General features: G+C 45.8%; 1 protein-coding gene and 1 non-coding gene across 4 annotated transcripts; both read right to left on the bottom strand.

Annotated features, from left to right (window-relative positions):
• Nucleotides 1-857: 857 nt before the first annotated feature.
• Nucleotides 858-18,591, bottom strand: KHDC4 (KH domain containing 4, pre-mRNA splicing factor). Of its 3 annotated transcripts, none has more exons than XM_033924663.1 (14): nucleotides 18,488-18,591; nucleotides 16,553-16,817; nucleotides 11,073-11,198; nucleotides 10,723-10,802; nucleotides 10,372-10,424; nucleotides 9,301-9,461; nucleotides 8,794-9,005; nucleotides 7,926-7,986; nucleotides 7,643-7,700; nucleotides 6,554-6,807; nucleotides 5,249-5,410; nucleotides 4,721-4,833; nucleotides 3,717-3,805; nucleotides 858-2,223 (listed from the first exon to the last, which is right to left on the bottom strand). In XM_033924663.1, exons 1-14 carry the CDS (start codon nucleotides 18,517-18,519, stop codon nucleotides 2,027-2,029), a joined length of 1,863 nt encoding a protein of 620 aa, XP_033780554.1. In that variant the 5' UTR covers nucleotides 18,520-18,591; the 3' UTR covers nucleotides 858-2,026. The 3 variants fall into 3 exon arrangements, with proteins under 3 accessions (XP_033780554.1, XP_033780555.1, XP_033780556.1); XM_033924664.1 differs by having other exon boundaries at nucleotides 11,073-11,192; XM_033924665.1 differs by lacking the exon at nucleotides 18,488-18,591 and adding an exon at nucleotides 18,115-18,453.
• On the bottom strand, nucleotides 9,082-9,208 carry LOC117350942. Its single transcript, XR_004537302.1, has one exon.
• Nucleotides 18,592-19,150: the final 559 nt, after the last annotated feature.

The raw sequence follows: 19,150 nt of genomic DNA, 5'->3' as shown, positions 1-19,150 counted from the left end.
CAGCAATACTGAATGTTGCATAACCGTAATGGGTGTTCTCCATGGACAGGAGGATACAGCAACCATGCATATGGGCGCAAAGCGGCCCTTGACACAGTTTAGCTTGACTTTTACAAAGGTTTCAGAGCATGCATAATAGGCACATGCTTAAATGAATCCCTTTGAACGTTCCATCCCTGTCAGTTCATAAATACAGAGCTATAGCTATTGAAAAATTAACTTCAACCAAAGGATCGGTAGGACAGGATTGTGTGGCTGTTGTATCCTGCTGTCCACGGAGAACACCAGGTACAGGTGTACAACATTTGCTTTCTCCATGGACAAGCAGGATACAACAGCCACACAATCCTGTCCCAAAGCTGAGGATTGCTGAATCCTGACTAGGAGCAACCCCATACTGTGATACCTGAGACAATGGAGACTACTGCGGGCCCCACCTCAGTTCAGCAGGTAAAGGGTAACCAGCCCTGAGAGGGAAAGGAGGGAAAAAAACCCCCACACAGACTACACCATTTTTTAAAATAAAACAAGGCAACTCTAAAAGTCCAGAGAAGCCCTAGGCACCCTAAGGCCTTACCGCCAGTCTTACCACCACTACTATCTGCTGATACTGACTCTAGGGAGATTGTACAGTTTACTTAGAAGTCAGTGGTTCTGTCTCCATCTGCTGGTAGGAGTGCATAGCCCATTTGGTCTGAGGATACCAAAGGCTGTGAACTGGCCATGGGGTAAATGAGTGGTAGACCAAGTGGTGGGTATGAGATGGGTCTGGTTAGCAAAATGCTCTACATTGCTCATTGCCACATTCAGGATAGGGAGGAAAAGCCTGGAAAAAAATCCCAATCAGGCACACCACAAACAGCTGCAATATTTATACATTTATTTACAATAAATCTATTCTAAATATTTACAACATAAGACACAAAAAGGAAGTGCATTTAATACACAATATGATGTTATGGATTTGTACTAAATGAAGACAACAATCGTGCTGGAAACATGGGGAGGAGGGTGGGGTCAAGAAAGACCAACATGAGTTTTGGCACATAAAATTTAAGTACAAGGCCGCTATTTCAGTCACTGCCACACAGCCTCACGTTTTATAGGCCTCATAACCAGGGCTGCATTAAGAAGGAAAGGGGGTGAGGGAAGGGCCCATGCAAACAGTTGTCAACTGCTGCTGAAAAAAAGAAAGCTGTGTAAAAATAAACCAGCAGCACATGGCCCCATGGAGATTTCTACCCCTTTCACAGTATGGATGCAATCCAGGAATGCCAACCCCTTACACTTCTTCTCCTCAAGGAGGAATAAAGACGTACTTAACTCCAAGTATGTAATGTGGGGGAAAAATAACCAAAAGATGCTCCTCTCCTGTACCTGACTTCTATTTCAATCTTCAGGGCAAGCATTTTATCATTTGAGATGGGCTGTGCTGTTTGATATTATAAACCTCTAGCTAGCAGCGATCACAGATTTTGTACACCAGAGAGGGAAGAATACAGTTCAAGAAACAGAAGGATGTGGTCATATTAAAAAGCCAAAATTAGTATTACATTATCATATCAGACAGGTCTATACAAAACAAAGGTTCAAAACAAAAAAAAAAAAAATGACCCAAAGAAACTGCAAGGCAATCTGCAGATAGTCCAGGCCTGTTGTCCAAGAGGAAGAGAAAGTCCTCTCTCTCGTCATTTGCAGCAATGAAATCCAGGACTGCTGAGCTTCTGGCCCACAGATGCTACACCTCCATAGGAGGTTCGTTAGGAGAGGGAAATGCTAAACCAAGGAAGAAGGGAAAGAAACCAAACAGGAAAGGGAAGGGGGAAATGAAATACTTCAACTCTGTTCTTCAAAACCCAATTTTCACCCTCAACAAAAAACCAACTGAAAACCCCATTATGTTATTTGGCTGGGAATACTGCACGTGTAACCCCTTTGAAGGTATAAGTTCCCTTCTGCTGAAATACAAGTCCATGCTCTATTATTGCTACAGATGAAGCTCCAGGCCGAAGCGGCCATGTATCCTCTAGGGTGCCATCCAGAAAGGCATGTGCTGCTTTGCTTGCTGCTGAGATGCAGGATACTGGTAGCCAAAATTCCAGCCTTGGGAAAGGGTACTTGCATGTTTGTGCATGCTGTGCTCCTCTTCCTCATCTGATGAATCACCTGCGTAAGCCACTAAGCCAAATCCTTTCTCCGTTTTCAGCTTCTTAAGTGGGTAATCTGCAAAGAGAGACAAGAAAAACCCATATCCACCCAAGGGGGAGAAAAAAAAGACAAATATCCCAAGTAAGTTAATTAATGAAGAGGGTATTAAAAATATTCATTAGTTGGAACCATTTCAAGGTCACACGGGGGGAGGGTCAATGGTCACCCAAGGCCAGAGGTCGCACGAAACGGCACCAGCAGCGACAAAAGTGATCCATCAGAGCCATGTAAGAAAACACAGAGAGAAAAAAGAGAACAAAAAAAGAAAAAAAAAGTTAAGTTAGAAAGCAGATCTACAGAGAAAATTTCACCTTTTAAGAAAGAAAAATTCCGGTACAGTTAAACGGAAGGGCCAAGATGCCAAGCTGTGAACTTTCTGTGGGAATGGGGACAAATTTACAAATACCAAGACCCTCCCCTGAACACCAAATGCTGTCTGGAACGCAACAGTCTAACACAAGGGTAGACAATTCCGGTCCTCGAGAGCCAGAGCCAGGTCAGATTTTCAGGATCTCCACCATGAATATGTATGAGATGGATTTGCATGCACTGCCTCCTTGAGATGCAAATCGATCTCATGCATATTTATTGTGGATATCCTGAAAATCTGACCTGGCTCCGGCTCTCGAGGGCCGGAATTGCCTACCCCTGATCTAACATGACATACAGCTTCTAATCCCTTCTCAAGTTGAGAACACAGGTACCAGCCGCTTAAACTGGGAGTGTTATGCACCCGAGACACTGCCTGAAGAAGATCTCTCATTACCAACTTTGTACTTACAGCCACCAGTGGATTCATGCTATTAAGGGCTCCACTCTAGGCTAGGGCTGCCCGAGTCGGTCCTCGAGATCTACTGGCAGGCCAGGTTTTTTGGATATCCGCAATGAATATGCATGAGATAGATTTGCCTGCACTACCTTCTTGGTATGCAAATCTCTCTCATGCATGTTCATTGTGGATATCCAGAAAACTTGGCCTGCCAGTAGATCTCGAGGACTAGATTTGGGCAGCCCTGCTCTAGGCCATAAGGGGCCCTCACAGTTTAACAGTGTGCTAAGATAGGTATTGTAATAGTGGTGAGTTACAGCAGTGGTTTCCCAACCCTGTCCTGGAGGACCACAAGCCAGACAGGTTTTCAATATGGCCCTAATGAATATGCATGAAATAGATTTACACGTAATGAAGATGACAGGAGTGCAGATCTGCCCCATGCATATTCATTAGGGCTATCCCCAAAACCCGACTGGCTAGTGGTCCCCCAGGACAGGGTTGGAGACCACCGAGTTACAGGGCCCTGGGAGCTCAGAATCTGCAGGACCATGTTACCTGAGAGCAAGCAAGAACAACCTAATTAAAACATATAAATGACAGACTGCAAAGGACGTGAGGGGGGAAACTATGCTACCAGGCAGGAAGTCACAGCTCGGCATCGTGCCAGCAGAGCTCTCATTGCAGGGCAAATCTGCCCACGGGCTGGCTCTTCTGTGCTTTTCACCAGCATGCTCACCGTGGATGCCTGAAGCCCCTGACCCGTTCTGATCTTCTAAATCGCTTTTCCGTCCTGTCATTGGTAGGATTGGTGGGGGCATCAGCTGCCTGTTCAAAACACAACCAACAACGTGTAAGGATGGTAAGAGGGGAAAGGGCGCAATGCAAATCTTTTCACTGCTTCCTGGGATGCACAGCTGGGGAATCACCAATGTACATTATCCCCAGCATCGCAGCAGTGCTCTGCCACTCACTCAAAAGCGTCGATGAAAAGTATGACTATACTTTTGGGAAAGAAAAAGATCTCTAAATGTGTACGGGAATATCTTATTATTAGAGTACACATTTAGAGATCATTTTTAGATCTCTACCTTCATAAAACATATAATTCCCTTGGTCTTTATTAGAAAGTGACAAGGAAAAGTATGAGCCAGCCATGTCCGGCAACTTTGCTCAGACTTTCACAATTATCTTTCCTCATGTCAGATTAACAGCACTCGAAAGCTAGTTTTAAATGAGCAAATACAGTACCAGATTCCCCCACCTTGTCTCACTGACATACTCTCATGATACATCAAGCATCTATGGAACGTCTCTCTGTTCAATCCCTGGACACGCCTCGGGGACGTTTGTTTTGTTCCATTTGGGAGCCCTTTTGGCTCACATTGACTTCTAAAGCTCATAGTCATTTATTGAACCCATGATTTGAACTGCATTCCGGAGGCCGGATTGTTAAGGTTGTGTGGGATGTTTGGGTGGGGTGGGGATGTGCTCTACTTGCATTGTGTACGTTTTTTTGCTGCGTTTGATTGTATGCAAATTTTCAATAAAAATATTCAAACATAAATGAGCAAATACAGTAGGTATGCTTTACTGTGTGTGTCTAAATGTAACTGGCCGAGCCACAACTGAAAAAGGCATGAGCCAAATCTAACTAAAGAATCCATACCAACAGGCAGCCACCCCAAGTCAAAGCCACCCCAAGGTTTTAAAGAAAGAAAAAAAAAAATGAAGCCAGCCTACCTGTCCCTCTCTCTCTCCTTGCCCGAGGAACCAGCTGGCCTTGCTACTGCTCCAACGTTGTCACTGTGACCAGGGAAGCCTATACCTAAATTAGTCATATGAATGGGTCCATGCTATGAGCAGAAAAATACAGTAGCATTAGCAAACCTACAGCTGCTGAAGTTACAGCTCGTTAATGTAACTCTTGGTAACCCATCTCTCACAGCGGCAAACCAGAAAGACATTTACACGTGGCCAGGAGCCACGGTCATGCTGATTAATCTGCGGACGCAAGATGCTAATTCCTGGCCACAGCCTTAACACTTTCAAAACAATAAAAGGTAACATTCAAAAGGGACAAATCAAAGTCTTGATTGAAAAGTACCGAAGCGAGTTACTCTGGTTTGCCTTTAGTCTGTGCCTTTAGTTCCCTTTATGGTATTTGTAAGAAATGTTTTAAAAAGCAGAAATATTTCACGAGAACAGGAGAAATAAGGCATGGAAAGTGGGAGCGCAACTAGAAGAATGCAGCCTGTCATTTCGCTGTACCTGATATCCAAGTAGTCCACCATCCCGCTCCTCTGGCAGCTCCTCTCTGAAGCGTCTCTTCTGTGCTTGAGACACACCTGGTGGCTGCATAGCCGGTGTCACAAAATGTTTCAAGGGGACGGCAGAAGCAGTGACAGGAACATAAGGGTTGGTCAGTGGAGCCTGTAGAACCAAGAGAAAAAGCAGAACTTTACTCTTCCCTGCCTGCCTTTGAGTTCATTCTACCCTCCAATAGTTCTAATGGATATTTGTCAGGCCCAGGACCAAAGGTATTCAATTTTACTAAAAGTAAAGCAATAACATGACATGCTGATTCAAGGAAAAATGCCAAAACATATTAGATGACCTCCCGTGACACATAAACACAATTAGAACATAGAAACATAGAAAATGACGGCAGAAAAGGGCCACGGCCCATCAAGTCTGCTCATTCTAATGACTCACCCCCCCTAACTTCTTCCCCTAAGAGATCCCACATGCCTATCCAATTTTCTCTTAAAATCTGGCATGCTGCTGACCTCAATTACCTGCAGTGGAAGATCATTCCAATGATCAACCACCCTTTCGGTGAAGAAATACTTCCTGGTGTCGCCATGAAATTTCCCGCCCCTGATTTTCAGCGAATGCCCTCTTGTGGCCGTAGATCCTTTAAGAAAAAAGATATCATCTTCCACCTCGATACGGCCCGTGATGTATTTGAACGTCTCAATCATGTCTCCCCTCTCTCTACGTTCCTCGAGTGAGTATAGCTGCAATTTACTCAGCCTTTCCTCGTACGGGAGATCCTTGAGACCATCCTGGTGGCCATTCGCTGAACCGATTCAGCTCTCAGCACATCTTTTTGGTAATGTGGCCTCCAGAATTGTACACAATATTCCAGATGAGGTCTCGCCATGGATCTGTACAACGGGATTATGACTTCGGGCTTCCGGTGTTAGTTCTGCCTTCTACAGATTTCAATCTCTCCTCCAGCCTTGAACACATCTGAGACTGCTACTTATGGATCCCAGCTCACACTAAAGCTTACTTTCAGTGTTTGCTCGGTGCTACCTCACCTAAATATTTATTGACTATCCCTGTGCAGTCTAAAAAGACAACATACAGGATCTTACACTATAACCAAACAAGTTGCAATAAGCATTATCATATAGTGTACTGAAAAAAAAAATGGACATAATATAAACAAAGACCACGCCGTTCGGTGGTTTCATTAATGGGTAACAACACCCCCCCCCCCCAATCAAGCAGAGTCTACTTTTCTGCCAAGCAATATCGAGCACAGCCTTGCCATTCTGACCCTCTTACCTGCATAGCATTAGCCGGAGGCTGAATCTGTGGTATCGGGTACTGAGTCGGCACGGGTGGGACAGCAGTCTGAACAGCTGGCAGGATGCCAGGTGCCAATGGCACAACTGGTGCTACCGTGCTTGGTACTACGTAAGGCAATGGTGTTGGCTGCTGAGGCGTTGCAATTACTGGGTAACCAGACTGGTATCCATTACAGGGATAAAACTGCGGCTGAGGTGGGATAGTGCTTATAGCTGGGGCTTGCGCGTACCCTGTCGAAGAGAAGAAATATTTAGTAATAAACCAGTAGGAAAATAGAAAGCTAATCTCTCTCTCTCTTTCTTTTTCCAAGGCCAACTTAATGAATCTGCTAAATGGCCCCTAACTCATTTTCCTATGTGAGAAAGCCGAACAAGCGTGGAAAGGGGGAGGGGGGCGTGGCAACAGCTCTGAAATACTGCTGCTGGCTGGGAGCGTTCTGGTTGCTGAACCTGTGGTGGTCATCAGCTGGTGAGACTTGGGGATCCACAAGCCAATAGAGGTTCTCAATTACAGCAATGAAAATAGAGTATTACCACTGGAAGGAAAAGAACCACAGAAACCCGCTCAGAATCCGACAAGGTAAACTTATATCTGAGACTTATCAGTTCCGGCTTTCTATCATAGGTTCTAAAAAAAAAAAAAAAAACCTTCCACTAGACCATTCCTCCACATGGAAGGCTTCCATCCATCCATCCCCTTCCCCCAAATAGCAAGGGCTCCCTCAGCTGAGAGAGAGTTCAATTTACCTCTGGGGAACACACTCGTGAGCACAGGTTTCCCAAAGGAAACCACATATCTGCCTCCAAGCCAGGACCTAAACTTTTAAAATGCAGTTAGGAGCTGATCTGTTCCCAGAGCTAAGTTGAAGGCTCTCAGCTGTGACAGAAATGGCCCTTGGCATTCCTATCAAAAAGAGGGAAGGTGGCACTACTAGAGCTACACAAATATTCCTTGCTCGTTCACTTTGATGGAATCTTCCAGAAAACTGTACCCTCCTCCAATGAACACAAACATGTTCCCTTTCCCTGCTGTGGCCCATCTCCCACACTACACAAAAAACTGTACCTGGTAATGGGACGGCTGTGTTGATCTGATTTACAAAGCGAGAATATTCTGCATGAACCTGCCAAATCAAAGATAAGGCATTACTGCTCAGCACTGCAAGAAACATCTATTGAATCCCAGATCACGAGCTTTTTCTGCACATGGAGAAATTCAGTTCCATTTAGAGCATGACAACTGAAGACATGCCAAGAAGCCATGATGAATTTTTCTCTGGCATATGCAGACACAGGTGATTGCATGAACCGTTTACCACTCCCCATCCCCATCCCCAAGTTTCACTTACTGTTTCCAATAAGTTCTCGCAGAGTTTTTTGGCTGCAGCTAGGCCCTCTGGTTTTGGGTGACTAAGGTGAGAAAAATAAAAAAATTTGTTTAAAACGTAGACAGATTGCACATTAAAATGACCTAACGCCCAGTATAAGAATGCAACTCTTTTAAAACACAGTATTATTCACATATGAGAGACCACTGTTTGCATTTCTGCTTATTTTTATGGCACTTTCTTGGAAAACATTTAATAAATATATTTAAGCGTAAAACACAGTATTATTTTCAGCCAGTCCATAACTGCCCGCATTTTTGATTTCTTTGTCAGGTGAAAAGCGCGCCGGGACAAAGGCGCGTGCAGACAATTGAGCGCACGCCGCAGAAAATTAGTTTTTAGGGCTCCGACGGAGGGGGGCGAACCCCCCCCCCACTTTACTTAATAGAGATCACGCCGCGTTGTGGGGGTTTTAACCCCCCACATTTTACTGAAAACTTCACTTTTTCCCTGTTTTTAGGGAAAAAGTTAAGTTTACAGTAAAATGTGGAGGGTTACAACCCCCCAAGCCCCCCACAACGCCGGTGCGATCTCTATTAAGTAAACTGGGGGGGCTCCCCAACAAAACCCCCCCGTCGGAGCCCCTAAAAACTTTAATTTTCTACGGCGCGCGCCTCCATCTTGCGCTCAGTTGTCGGCGCGCGCCTCCGTCTTGCGCTCAGTTGTCTATGAACCCTTTGTTTCTCACACAAATCCACTGGCTCTGATGGCTGCTATCAAACATGAAAAAGAATGGGCACGTCACAGATGTTTGCTGCGATAAGCCAGCCATCGGATCTGTAAAGCATTAACCCTCTCGTATCCCAAGCAGTGCTCCCCTCTCCCATACCTGATATAGATGTACATGGGTTCAAAGGCTTCCCTGCCGGACGCTGGCTCTATGGACCCAGACCCTTTTCCCCGGAGGAACACTTTGGCTCCAGTTTCAACCTGTATGTGCTGCAAAAAGGAGCCACCTGGACCTTCCACTTTCTCCTTTACGTTAAATGTCAGCATAGCGTGTTCCAAACCCACAAAGAGTTTGTCCTGTACATAGTGCATCTGGGAATAAAAAAGACATGCTGATCACCCTTCTACTACTAAAACCAAATACAGCGAACACAAACTCACAGCGGATAAGTGTGAGATGGCTTGGGTCAGTTCCAGGCTTCTCTGCACTCGACTGTCATCGCCAGCTCTTTACTTTAGGAGGATAGTATCAGCAGAGCCCTGCTTCACAGACTCAACTTTCTTAGTCCTCCAGTGACAACTTTCACTGCTCTACAGGGTGTGGGTGGATTATTTCCCCCCTCAGCCTGTCTGCAGTAAACAACCTGCAAGCGACCCCTTCACTTACTCCTGATGGGAATGCTGGCTTCTGACGGGCTTGTGGGAGCTGGGCGACAGGGGCAGGCTGGTGATAGACCGTCACTGTGGCTCCGTTGAAAGTAGGACAGGAACCAGTAGCAGCTTTCATTACACCATTGGTAATGATTTCTTTAATACGGTTTACAGCCCCTATTCAGAAACACAAATTGCTATTAAAATCCATGCTATATATTATACAAATCAAACACTCTATCATTCAAGAGATGGTTAGATGGGCTGGAGGTAGCTTCCACAGCAACTCCAGTAGTTGGAATCTAAGGACAATGCTGGGTGAACTTTACAGTCTATGAGCCAGAAATAATCCAAGAAAAAAAAAAAAACCAAGTTAATTTACTCATGAATTTATCATGGGCAGACTGGATGAACCGTTCAGGTCTTTTTCTGCTGCCATATACTATGTTACTATGTACATCTATTACCTTTTAATACTAACAGCTCACTGAAAGTTCCTGACACTGTCGAATTTCCTACTTCTAAGAATGTTCCTGTACCAGAAATGGGGTTTTTTTTGCCATTTTAATCCACTCAATGGGTATACCACATACAGGATACAGAGACGACCCTGATTCTCATTTATGCTTTGCTTTTTTTATATGATTCAGATGTGATTTGAATAATGCTTATCTGTAAGACACGGTGATGAGAAACATTCAGGTGCACAATGTCTGCCCCCCAGATATCTTACAGGCCAAGTGGCTCCATGAGGTAATGGGAGAAAAAGTAACTTGTCCAAGGTCACAAGAAGGGAAATGAACCCTAGTTTCCCAGGATCGCAGAACATAGCTCTAACCACCTGGTCACTTCCTCTCTCATGCTGCAGTGCATGACAGAAGCCTGCAAAGGTTGACGTCATGTGTCCCATCTTACTTTTGCAACCAATCATATCCCTCAATCTATATAAGCAGGACCTCAAGAGATCTTAGCAAGAACAATGTCCCCGAGTCCATTCCCTTGTGAGTTTTGTAGCGGTGTGAACAGGAACCCTCAGACAGCTAAAATCTGTTTGCCCCGAACTAGGAGATAAAGCAAGATTACTCACTGTCAACCAGATCCCGGGACTGGCCTTGAATGTGCAGATAAAGTGGACGGTCCCTGCGGGAGGGGCAAAAAAATACAATAAGCAAACAGAAACTGTGCTGCTTCTCTAGAACCTCCTACTGCAAATAGTGAATAATAGAAAGATCTTCAGTAACAACTCACACCCCACCCCACCCCCAAAATAAAAGCACACATGAACAAAGCACTGTAAGTTACAACTGCATGGAAACGGCCTCTCTTGCTTTTGGGATGTTGCCTCTTACGCTATCAAAGGCAAATCAGAACATCCCCTGGCACAAGGGAAAAATTAGAATTCACCCAGACCAAAAAAAAGGAGCGTAAGACGACAAACCCAGGTCCAATTTTGGCTTTCTCCTCTGTAGTCATAAATCTTCCTCGAGTAGACACGGCTGCTCCACTCAATCGACTTATCTGTGAAATACAGGAGAGGAACGTCATTAAAAATGAAAGAAGCACACAGATCCAGACCGAGTCAGAGAAAGCAATATGTTTACCGACATTACAATGTATTAATACACTGACATATCTTGCTCACACAGCAGCACAAAAAAATAAGGAGGGAGCTCAGCAAAATGGCCATTCTGTCGTGAATATCACCAACCTAATTTCTTAGCTGCTGAGTTAGTCAAAATGCAACCCCCCCTGCCCGGAAACTGACGGATGAAGCCCAACTGTGCTCACCTCATCTTGGGTCTGTCCTCGCGTTAACAGATTTCTGCAGGTCAGCGGAACATCATTGATCTCCACTTCTGCCACAACTAGGTCATCTTTGCTTTTGTTTGGTGTCCCTTTCCATGGTACCTGTGACTGCAAAAAATTAGATTACAAGTAGGTTCTCTACAGACAGCAAAATGTCAGCTACACACGGGTGACAGACAAGGCCATGGACAGATTCACTTTCCTAGAGCTCAGACAGGCCTGAAAAAAGACTCTTCTAAGACTTTGCCAGCCACTCTTACTGCATTGCCTATCTGTTTCTGTTCAAGTACGTTCCCCAGGTCATAAGCAAATACAACCTAAAGGAGCAACTACGTAAAAAGTGACGATGTTGTTAATGCCCAGGCAGACAGGAAGCATGCATAGGCACCCCGAGAGGGAAAACCTTCCAGATCTTGTAGGTTTCCCTAGCAAAAAAGAAATATGACAGTAGATAAAAGCCAAATGGCCCATCTAGTCAGCCTATCCACGTGCCTATCCCAGGCTTTCTTGAATTCAGACACAATCTTTGTCTTCACAACTTCTAGCGGGAGACTATTTCACGCATCTACCACCCTTTCTGTAAAAAAAAGTCATTTTCTTAGATTACTCATAAGAACATGGTCCATCTAGCCAGTAGCCACTCCTCACGGTAGCAAAGCCAGGTCACTAGTACCTGAAAAAAATCCCAAATAGTAGCAACATTCCATTCTACCGAACCGGGGCAAGCAGTGACTTCTCCCACGTCTATCTTAATAGCAGACTATGGACTTTTCCTCCAGGAACTTGTCCAAACCTTTTTTAAAACCACCTACATTAACTGCGCCTACCACATCTTCTGGCAATGCATTCCAGAGCTTAACTATTCTCCGAGTGAAAACATATTTCCTCCAATTAGTTTTAAAAGTATTTCTCTGTAACCTCATTGAGTGTTCCCTAGTCTTTGTAATTTTTGATAGAGTGAAAAATCGATCCACTTGTAACCGTTATACACCACTCAGGATTTGGTAGACTCCAATCAGCTCTCTCCTCAGCCGTCTCTTTTCCAAATTAAAGAGCCCTAACCTCTTTAGTCTTTCCTCATATAAGAGGAGCTCCATCCCCTTTATCATCTTAGTCGCTCTTCTTTGAACCTTTTCAAGTTCCATTATATCTTTTGAGATAAGGCGACAAGAATTGAACACAATACTACTCAAGGTGAGGTCGCACCATGGAGCGATAACATTCTGTCTTGTTTTAAAAAATAATTCCTAGCATTTTGCTTGTATTTTTGGCCACCGCTGCACATTGGGCAGTGGGGTTCTGTGCAGTCTACAATGACACCCAGATCTTTTTCTTGGGCACCATCCCCCAAGGTGGACCCTAGCATCTGGTAACTATGATTTGGGTTATTCTTACCAATGTGCATCAATTTGCATTTGTCCACATTAAATGTCATCAAACTTCCAATTTCCTAAGGTCGGCCTATAATTTTTCACAGTCTGCATGCGTTTTAATAACTTTGAACTGTTTAGTGTCATCTGCAAATTTAATCACCTCGCTCGTCTTCTAAATTCCAGATAATTTATAAATAAGTTAAATAGCACCGATTCCAGTACAGATCCCTGTGGCACACCACTATTTACCCTCATCCACTGAGAAAACTGGTCATTTAACTTTAACCTGTTTTCTATCCGATAACCAATTCTCATGCCCTCTCATTACAGAGCTTCCTTTCAAATTAAAGACTCGCCCCATGCACATTTATGTCATTATCATCTCTCTCCTCTCCTGCCTATCCTCCAAAAATACAGAGATCTTTTTATGACAAATATCACCAACTATTTTAGTAGCCTTCCTCTGGACTGACTCCATCCTGTTTATATCTTTTTGAAGGTACGGTATCCAGAATTGAACACAATATTCTAAATAAGGTCTCACCAGAGTCTTACATAGGGGCATCAATACCTCCTTTTTCCTACTGGCCATTCCTACATGGCTTGAGAGAGTCAATATCCCCTCGTTTGCTGACATAGCCACTTGAGATGTCATTCTGAATGAGAAGGGTGTTGCCTGCAATCCAAGGGCCCGCGGGCCAAATCTGCTGTTTTTTCTTCCATTTGTATCTTTGCTTTCCTGACTACTCAACCAGCCTCTCTTAACTTTTCCAGATATTTTTGCCCATCTTTCTGCAATCTGCAAGTTTAGCATGGATTTCTGAAAGACTTTCTTGTCCACATTATGTACGATTTTCTCATCTTCTTCCAAAGGTAGAGAGTGGGAACATTAGCTCTTGGATTAGATGGTAAATTAAATGCTTTATATTTGATATCCAGGTTTTTTAGAGGTTGATGGTGCACAACAAAGAGTTTGCCATTTTTTTTCATGGCTGTCCAGTAGGATCTTATGGTCCTGAAATACTTGGGACACCCCATCAAACGGACCTCCTTTCTGGGATCAGTCGTATCAACCAGGGACAGAGAAAGCCTTATAGCCAAGCTTTTGGAGGAATTTAGGTTAAACAAAGTCTTCTGGTAACTACCAGTTAAAGTGGTGGCAGGGACAGGTCAAATTGGATGCTGAGGGAGACCTGAGAAGCTTGAGGCGATGAAAGGTCCCATGAAAAAGATAGGTTGAGAGGCAGTGCAGAGATGGCAGTGAAAGAAGGTTCTCTCTCAATCATGGTGGCCAAGCAGGAAATCCATCGGTGCAGGGCTACCAACGCCCCAGGAGATATGCTTGGGCTCCCACAAGAATTAGAATGCGCCGTCACATATTAGTTATTCCTGGCAAAATTCTGCAAGTCCCCATGGATAACCGTGGGAAACCATCCCATGTCATTTTTTAATCTCTTATCTCAACCTCAGTCCTTCAATGCAAGGCTTGGGGGTCAGTGGTTGTGCCAATTCATACTCCGATTCTTCCCTCTCTCCTTAAAGAATTACATGGGGATGGTTTTCCGCGGTTATTCATGGGGACGGGGGATGGTGACAAATTCTGTCACTGTGTCATTCTCTATGAATCCTCACCCCTTCGAGACAGAATTTTGCACATGCTGTGCAGAATTCAGTGCAAACATGAGCAGTAGGGAAGGAAGTGAACCGTTGCACAGCGGATCACTTCCTCCTCCTGTGCCGGCTTAGACCCGACTATTTTATGTGAACCTTTCACTCACACATGCAGAATTCTGCCAGGAAGAATTAGTCGAAAAGATCCAGGAACAATTTGGGAGCTGCAGAAGTGACTGATGTAAAGTCATCCTCTCTTTGTGGCAATACCACTTGAGGTACCTATTAGGAGGATCTACTGCGTTCGGAGCAGCTTAGAAAGTATGTCAGACTAAGGGTGCACTCCCTGTACAAAGGCGCGAGGCTGGAGCTGTGTCTACAGGGGTTCCTGGACTTGTACTGCTGCTTGGCACGATAAGGAGAGCTTTCCCGACACTGCTAGGACACTCTTCGTTCCTTACCAATATTTGGAGTGGTACAGGGAGCTTTGCAAGCACTGCTTCTGTCCCTCTTCAAAGCTGTGGGCGTGAACTCTGCGGGGCTTCTCTCGGGCGTTCTTTTTCAGTTTTCAGAGAGAGTTCTCCAGCACAGGGCCGATGTCTGTATAGTAGAGGGGGCTTCTCCAACTACAGAGAAAGGGATCAAGAATTTGAAGCATGGTTGGCATTTAGGCAGCTCCTCGGGGCCGTAATAACTAGCCTTGTAAGAAACAGAGAGCAGATAAACAGCATCATGATGACCAGCCCTTTTGTGGAGCAGAGGGTGGCACGATGTAAACCAGGGCAGGAGATGAGAAAGCCCAATGCTGAGCTGTGGTAAGTTGGCATGAAAGACTGAAGATACTTGATGGAACAGGTAGAACATTGGAACCTGTCCTGGTGATGGGATCTTTCGAGGGCACATCCTAGGGTGCGTAGTCTTACCAGAGAAAGCATGATTGGATAGAACATATGCAGCACATGGCTTCTCAATCATTAGGTTCTGGACAACATCTGAGTTCACTGAGGGCAGGATTCAACCTAATGGGAAGGAATGAGGCTCCTGACACAGCAGTTGTGCTTCTAAAATAATCACCATAGCATTAGCAAAATGAGTGCTACAGATTTCTGTATCTTGAATTCAGGTTCTGGATCAGCCATGTCAGAGAAAGAAAGGTACACAAAGAGTTGGAAGGATATATCCATTAGGTAGGGCAGATGAAAAAAATCTGGAGGTAAAAAGGTGGGCAATTACATAAGTAGGTGGCTTGCACACACTCAATAAGGCACTTTTCAGGCCTTTCTGAGCTCAGAGTAGGTAAATCATTCTATGGAGCCACTGGACAACATCACCATTACTATGTGGCTTACACATCCTGCTTGTTAGCAGAGAAGAGAGAAAACCTGTAACTAAAAAGTCGCAAGGCTTTCAATTTTAATTTTTTCACCATTTGGAAAAACCTCAAAGTTGTATAAATCTTACATGTACATAATTTATCATTTATATGAAACAAAGGATGACAATTTAATCTTTAATCCTTTAGAACTTGTAAGTCATGTAAAACAATCCTCTCAAAAGTAAAATTTCAGAGATATTTTTCCAAGATAGACTATAACCTTTCTCCTAGGGCAGGGGTTGGCAACCTGTGACTCTACTCCTATGGCCCCCCAGACCTACTGAAGTACCTGGTGGTCCAACGGGGGGGTCTTTGTGGCAGGAGCACGGCCCTCTCACTCCTGCCTTCTAAAATGGCACCCACAAGCACCTGCAAAAGGTCATGGCAGTCATTTTAGAAGGCAGCTGCAAGGAGGTAGGTGTAAAAGAGCCACACTCCTGCCACAAAGACCCATACTGAACCACCAAGTATCTTGGTGTGTGTGTGTGGGGGGGGGCCCTACCTGGATATGGCAGAGTGGAGGGTGCAGGGGCTGCCATGAAAGGGCCATGCTCCTGCCCCAAAGATTTCCCCCCCTCTCCCCGCTGAACCCAGTACCTAGGTAGGCCCTTGGAGGGAACGAAGAATTGTAGGTTGGGAAGGAAATCAAAAGTTTGGGGCCTGGAGTGAGCCTTGGCTATGGGTTGGGATGGATGAGAGGTAGGAGGGAAAAAAGAGGGGAGAGAAGTTAAGACTTTGGGAAGGGAAGAGAATGAGAAACCTGGAATATCTCAAACCTCCTTCTCTACCCACTGCGGCTCTTTGTAAATATTGGGTCAAACATTTAGGATAAAATGTCTCTTTGCTTTAAAAAAAATTGCCAACCCCTGTCCTAAGGGCAGCCAACACAGAAATCAGAAGCCAGAAATAGAAAACAAGGTAATAAATGCAACCTGATTGTAACCAATGGCAGCGGCTTGTGATACTATCAACACACAGGCAATTTCCAGGATCAGGAAATCTTAACTTTTAGTTGTCATGAATAAGGCTCTTAAATCAATGAATAATTGTCACTCAACTTTCTGGTAGTTAACTATTCTTGTAAAACAGCCATCTAAAATTACCTTGTCAGTCGAAGCCTGGGATGGCTTTAATTTTCCCTTTGCTATTAACATAGCATTAATTTTAGCTGCCACAGCTGCAGCAGCATCTAGTGCTCCTGAGGGTGCAGCAACACCCTCACCTCCAGGATTTCCTATCATAGCGTCTGCACAGCCTGGAAAAAATCCAGTAGGCTGAGGCCCAACAGGTAAGACTAACCCTGCCATTGCACCAGGAGAAAAGAGAGATGAGGCAGGTGGACCAGGCTGGTCCCATTTGCTGCGCCGCCTGCAAGAAAAAAGCACATTTAAATATAAACAAATAAAAGCCATATGGAATTGGGTAGGTGAAGGGAGCGAAAGGTAAAACGCCCAACATAAGGAGCACCTTCTGATTCTGGTTAAGACCCCTGTATGTAACGTGCAAACCGCTGTTGTTCTAATCCCAGAAAGGGGTAGATCTCGCTCCCTTTTGTTCAAGACCCTCCTTTTAAGCCAGGGGTGTCCAATGTCGGTCCTCGAAGGCCGCAGTCCAGTCGGATTTTCAGGATTTCCCCAATGAATATACATGAGGTCTATTTGCATGCACTGCTTTCATTGTATGCTAATAGATCTCATGCATATTCATTGGGGAAATCCTGAGAACCCGACTGGATTGCGGCCCTCGAGGACCGACATTGGACACCCCTGTTTTAAGCTCTCCCCTCTGTCCCCCTTTTAATCCTTCTACGTAAATTGCCTAGAGCAGGGGTAGGCAATTCCAGTCCCTGAGAGCTGATCTTCCATTTGTGTCTGGCTTATACCTATTCAGGCTCTAGGCCAGAGGTAGGCAATTCCAGTCCTCGAAAGCCGGAGCCAGGTCAGGTTTTCGGATCTCCACCATGAATATGTACGAGATGGATTTGCATGCATTGCCCCCTCGAGATGCAAATCCATCTCATGCATATTTATTGTGGATATCCTGAAAACCTGACCTGGCTCCATCTTTCGAGGACCGGAATTACTTACCCCTGGCCTAGAGCCTGAATAGGTATAAGCCAGACACAAATGGAAGATCAGCTTAGATCAGGGGTAGGCAATTCCGGTCCACGAGAGCCGGAGCCAGGTCAGGTTTTCGGGATCTCCACCATGAATATGTACGAGATGGATTTGCATGCACTCTCCCCTCGAGATGCAAATCCATCTCATGCATATTTATGGTAGATATCCTGAAAACCTGACCTGGCTCCGGCTCTCGAGGACCGGAATTGCCTACCCCTGGCCTAGAGCCTGAATAGGTATAAGCCAGACACAAATGGAAGATCAGCTTAGATCAGGGGTAGGCAATTCCGGTCCACGAGAGCCGGAGCCAGGTCAGGTTTTCGGGATCTCCACCATGAATATGTACGAGATGGATTTGCATGCACTCTCCCCTCGAGATGCAAATCCATCTCATGCATATTTATTGTGGATATCCTGAAAACCTGACCTGGCTCCGGCTCTCGAGGACCGGAATTGCCTACCCCTGGCCTAGAGCCTGAATAGGTATAAGCCAGACACAAATGGAAGATTAGCTTATATAGCACTGGGCAGGGTGGAGAACGTACATAAAAGCAGAGCCCCCGAGTGCAATGCAGCGTGAAAGACCAGGAAGTTGAATGCACGACGGCTGGGGGGAGGGAAAGGGGGGGGAACAGGCTCTGCTGCCCCGGAAGCAGGCGCGAGGCGGGAAGGGCTGAACAGAACTGCCACGGAAGTGCGCGTGGAGGGGGGAGGTTGTTCCGCTCCTACCGCGGCCTATCAAGTATCCTGGAGCGGGACAGACGTTTCCAGCCCCGGCCCAGTAACGGGACTCCTCCACCCCTTCAGAAAACGCCTCGCGCGCGCGCGCGTGCCGCTGCGTTCGGGTTTATGACGTCACGAAGACAGCGCCTCCGTCGTCGTCGTCGTCGCCCCCTCTCCCGGACGCTGCGCCCTCACCCGCCACTCGCCCGACCGCTGCCAGCAGACATGGCGACCACGACCGCCTCTCGCTCTGCGTCCCCCTCGGCGCCTCTGCCCGCCCGCCGCCGCCACGTCACGTGAACCACGCGCGCATGCGCACGGCCTCTTCCGCCCCGCCCCGTCCGAGTCACGGGCGACTTCCTGTCCCAGAGGCGCGGGGCGCCATCTTTGACGTGGGCAGAGGGAAAGGCCCGGTTCAGCAATGGCAAGGCGCGATTTCCTGAGATTTCAGGAGCTGTTTTTGCAGAGGGAGGGGGGGGGGGGTTGTAGATTTATTATTAGGCCCAGGCGAGGAATGCCTGCGCGGACAACCTCTTGCCAGGGCTCGCTTCTTGGACATCGTTAGCGACGCGTCGCACTGTCGTGGGGAGGGGAAATCAAGTGGGTTCTTCCCCCAGCCAGTCAGGTTTTCTGGCTATCCATACTGAATGTTCATGCAAGGCTGCCACGAATCTTCATTGTGGGCCTTCTGGGGAGTCCACGGGACAGGCCTGGGAACCACTGGATTAGGGTGCTCAACCCCGCTCCTCAAGATTACAATGAAAATGCATGAGAGCTAGTTGCACCTAGTGCATGCAAATTCATACATATTCAGTTGTGGGACTCTTGAAAACTGGATGTGTTTTATACCACCAGACT

Source organism: Geotrypetes seraphini, chromosome 16 (assembly GCF_902459505.1).
Source record: "Geotrypetes seraphini chromosome 16, aGeoSer1.1, whole genome shotgun sequence".
NCBI classification, from domain to species: domain Eukaryota; kingdom Metazoa; phylum Chordata; class Amphibia; order Gymnophiona; family Dermophiidae; genus Geotrypetes; species Geotrypetes seraphini.
The sequence above is the reverse complement of the archived record's forward strand: the minus strand, read 5'-3'. Positions and strand labels throughout refer to the sequence as shown.

Excerpts from the sequence above, each read along its gene's own strand:
- KHDC4 (XM_033924663.1), bottom strand. The coding sequence starts at position 18,519 with ATGTCTGCTGGCAGCGGTCGGGCGAGTGGCGG. Across the intron at positions 9,006-9,300 it reads AGCCAGCATTCCCATCAGGA|ATGCACTATGTACAGGACAA; the intron begins GTAAGTGAAGGG and ends TTTTATTCCCAG. Across the intron at positions 3,806-4,720 it reads AAGGAGAGAGAGAGGGACAG|GCAGCTGATGCCCCCACCAA; the intron begins GTAGGCTGGCTT and ends TGTTTTGAACAG.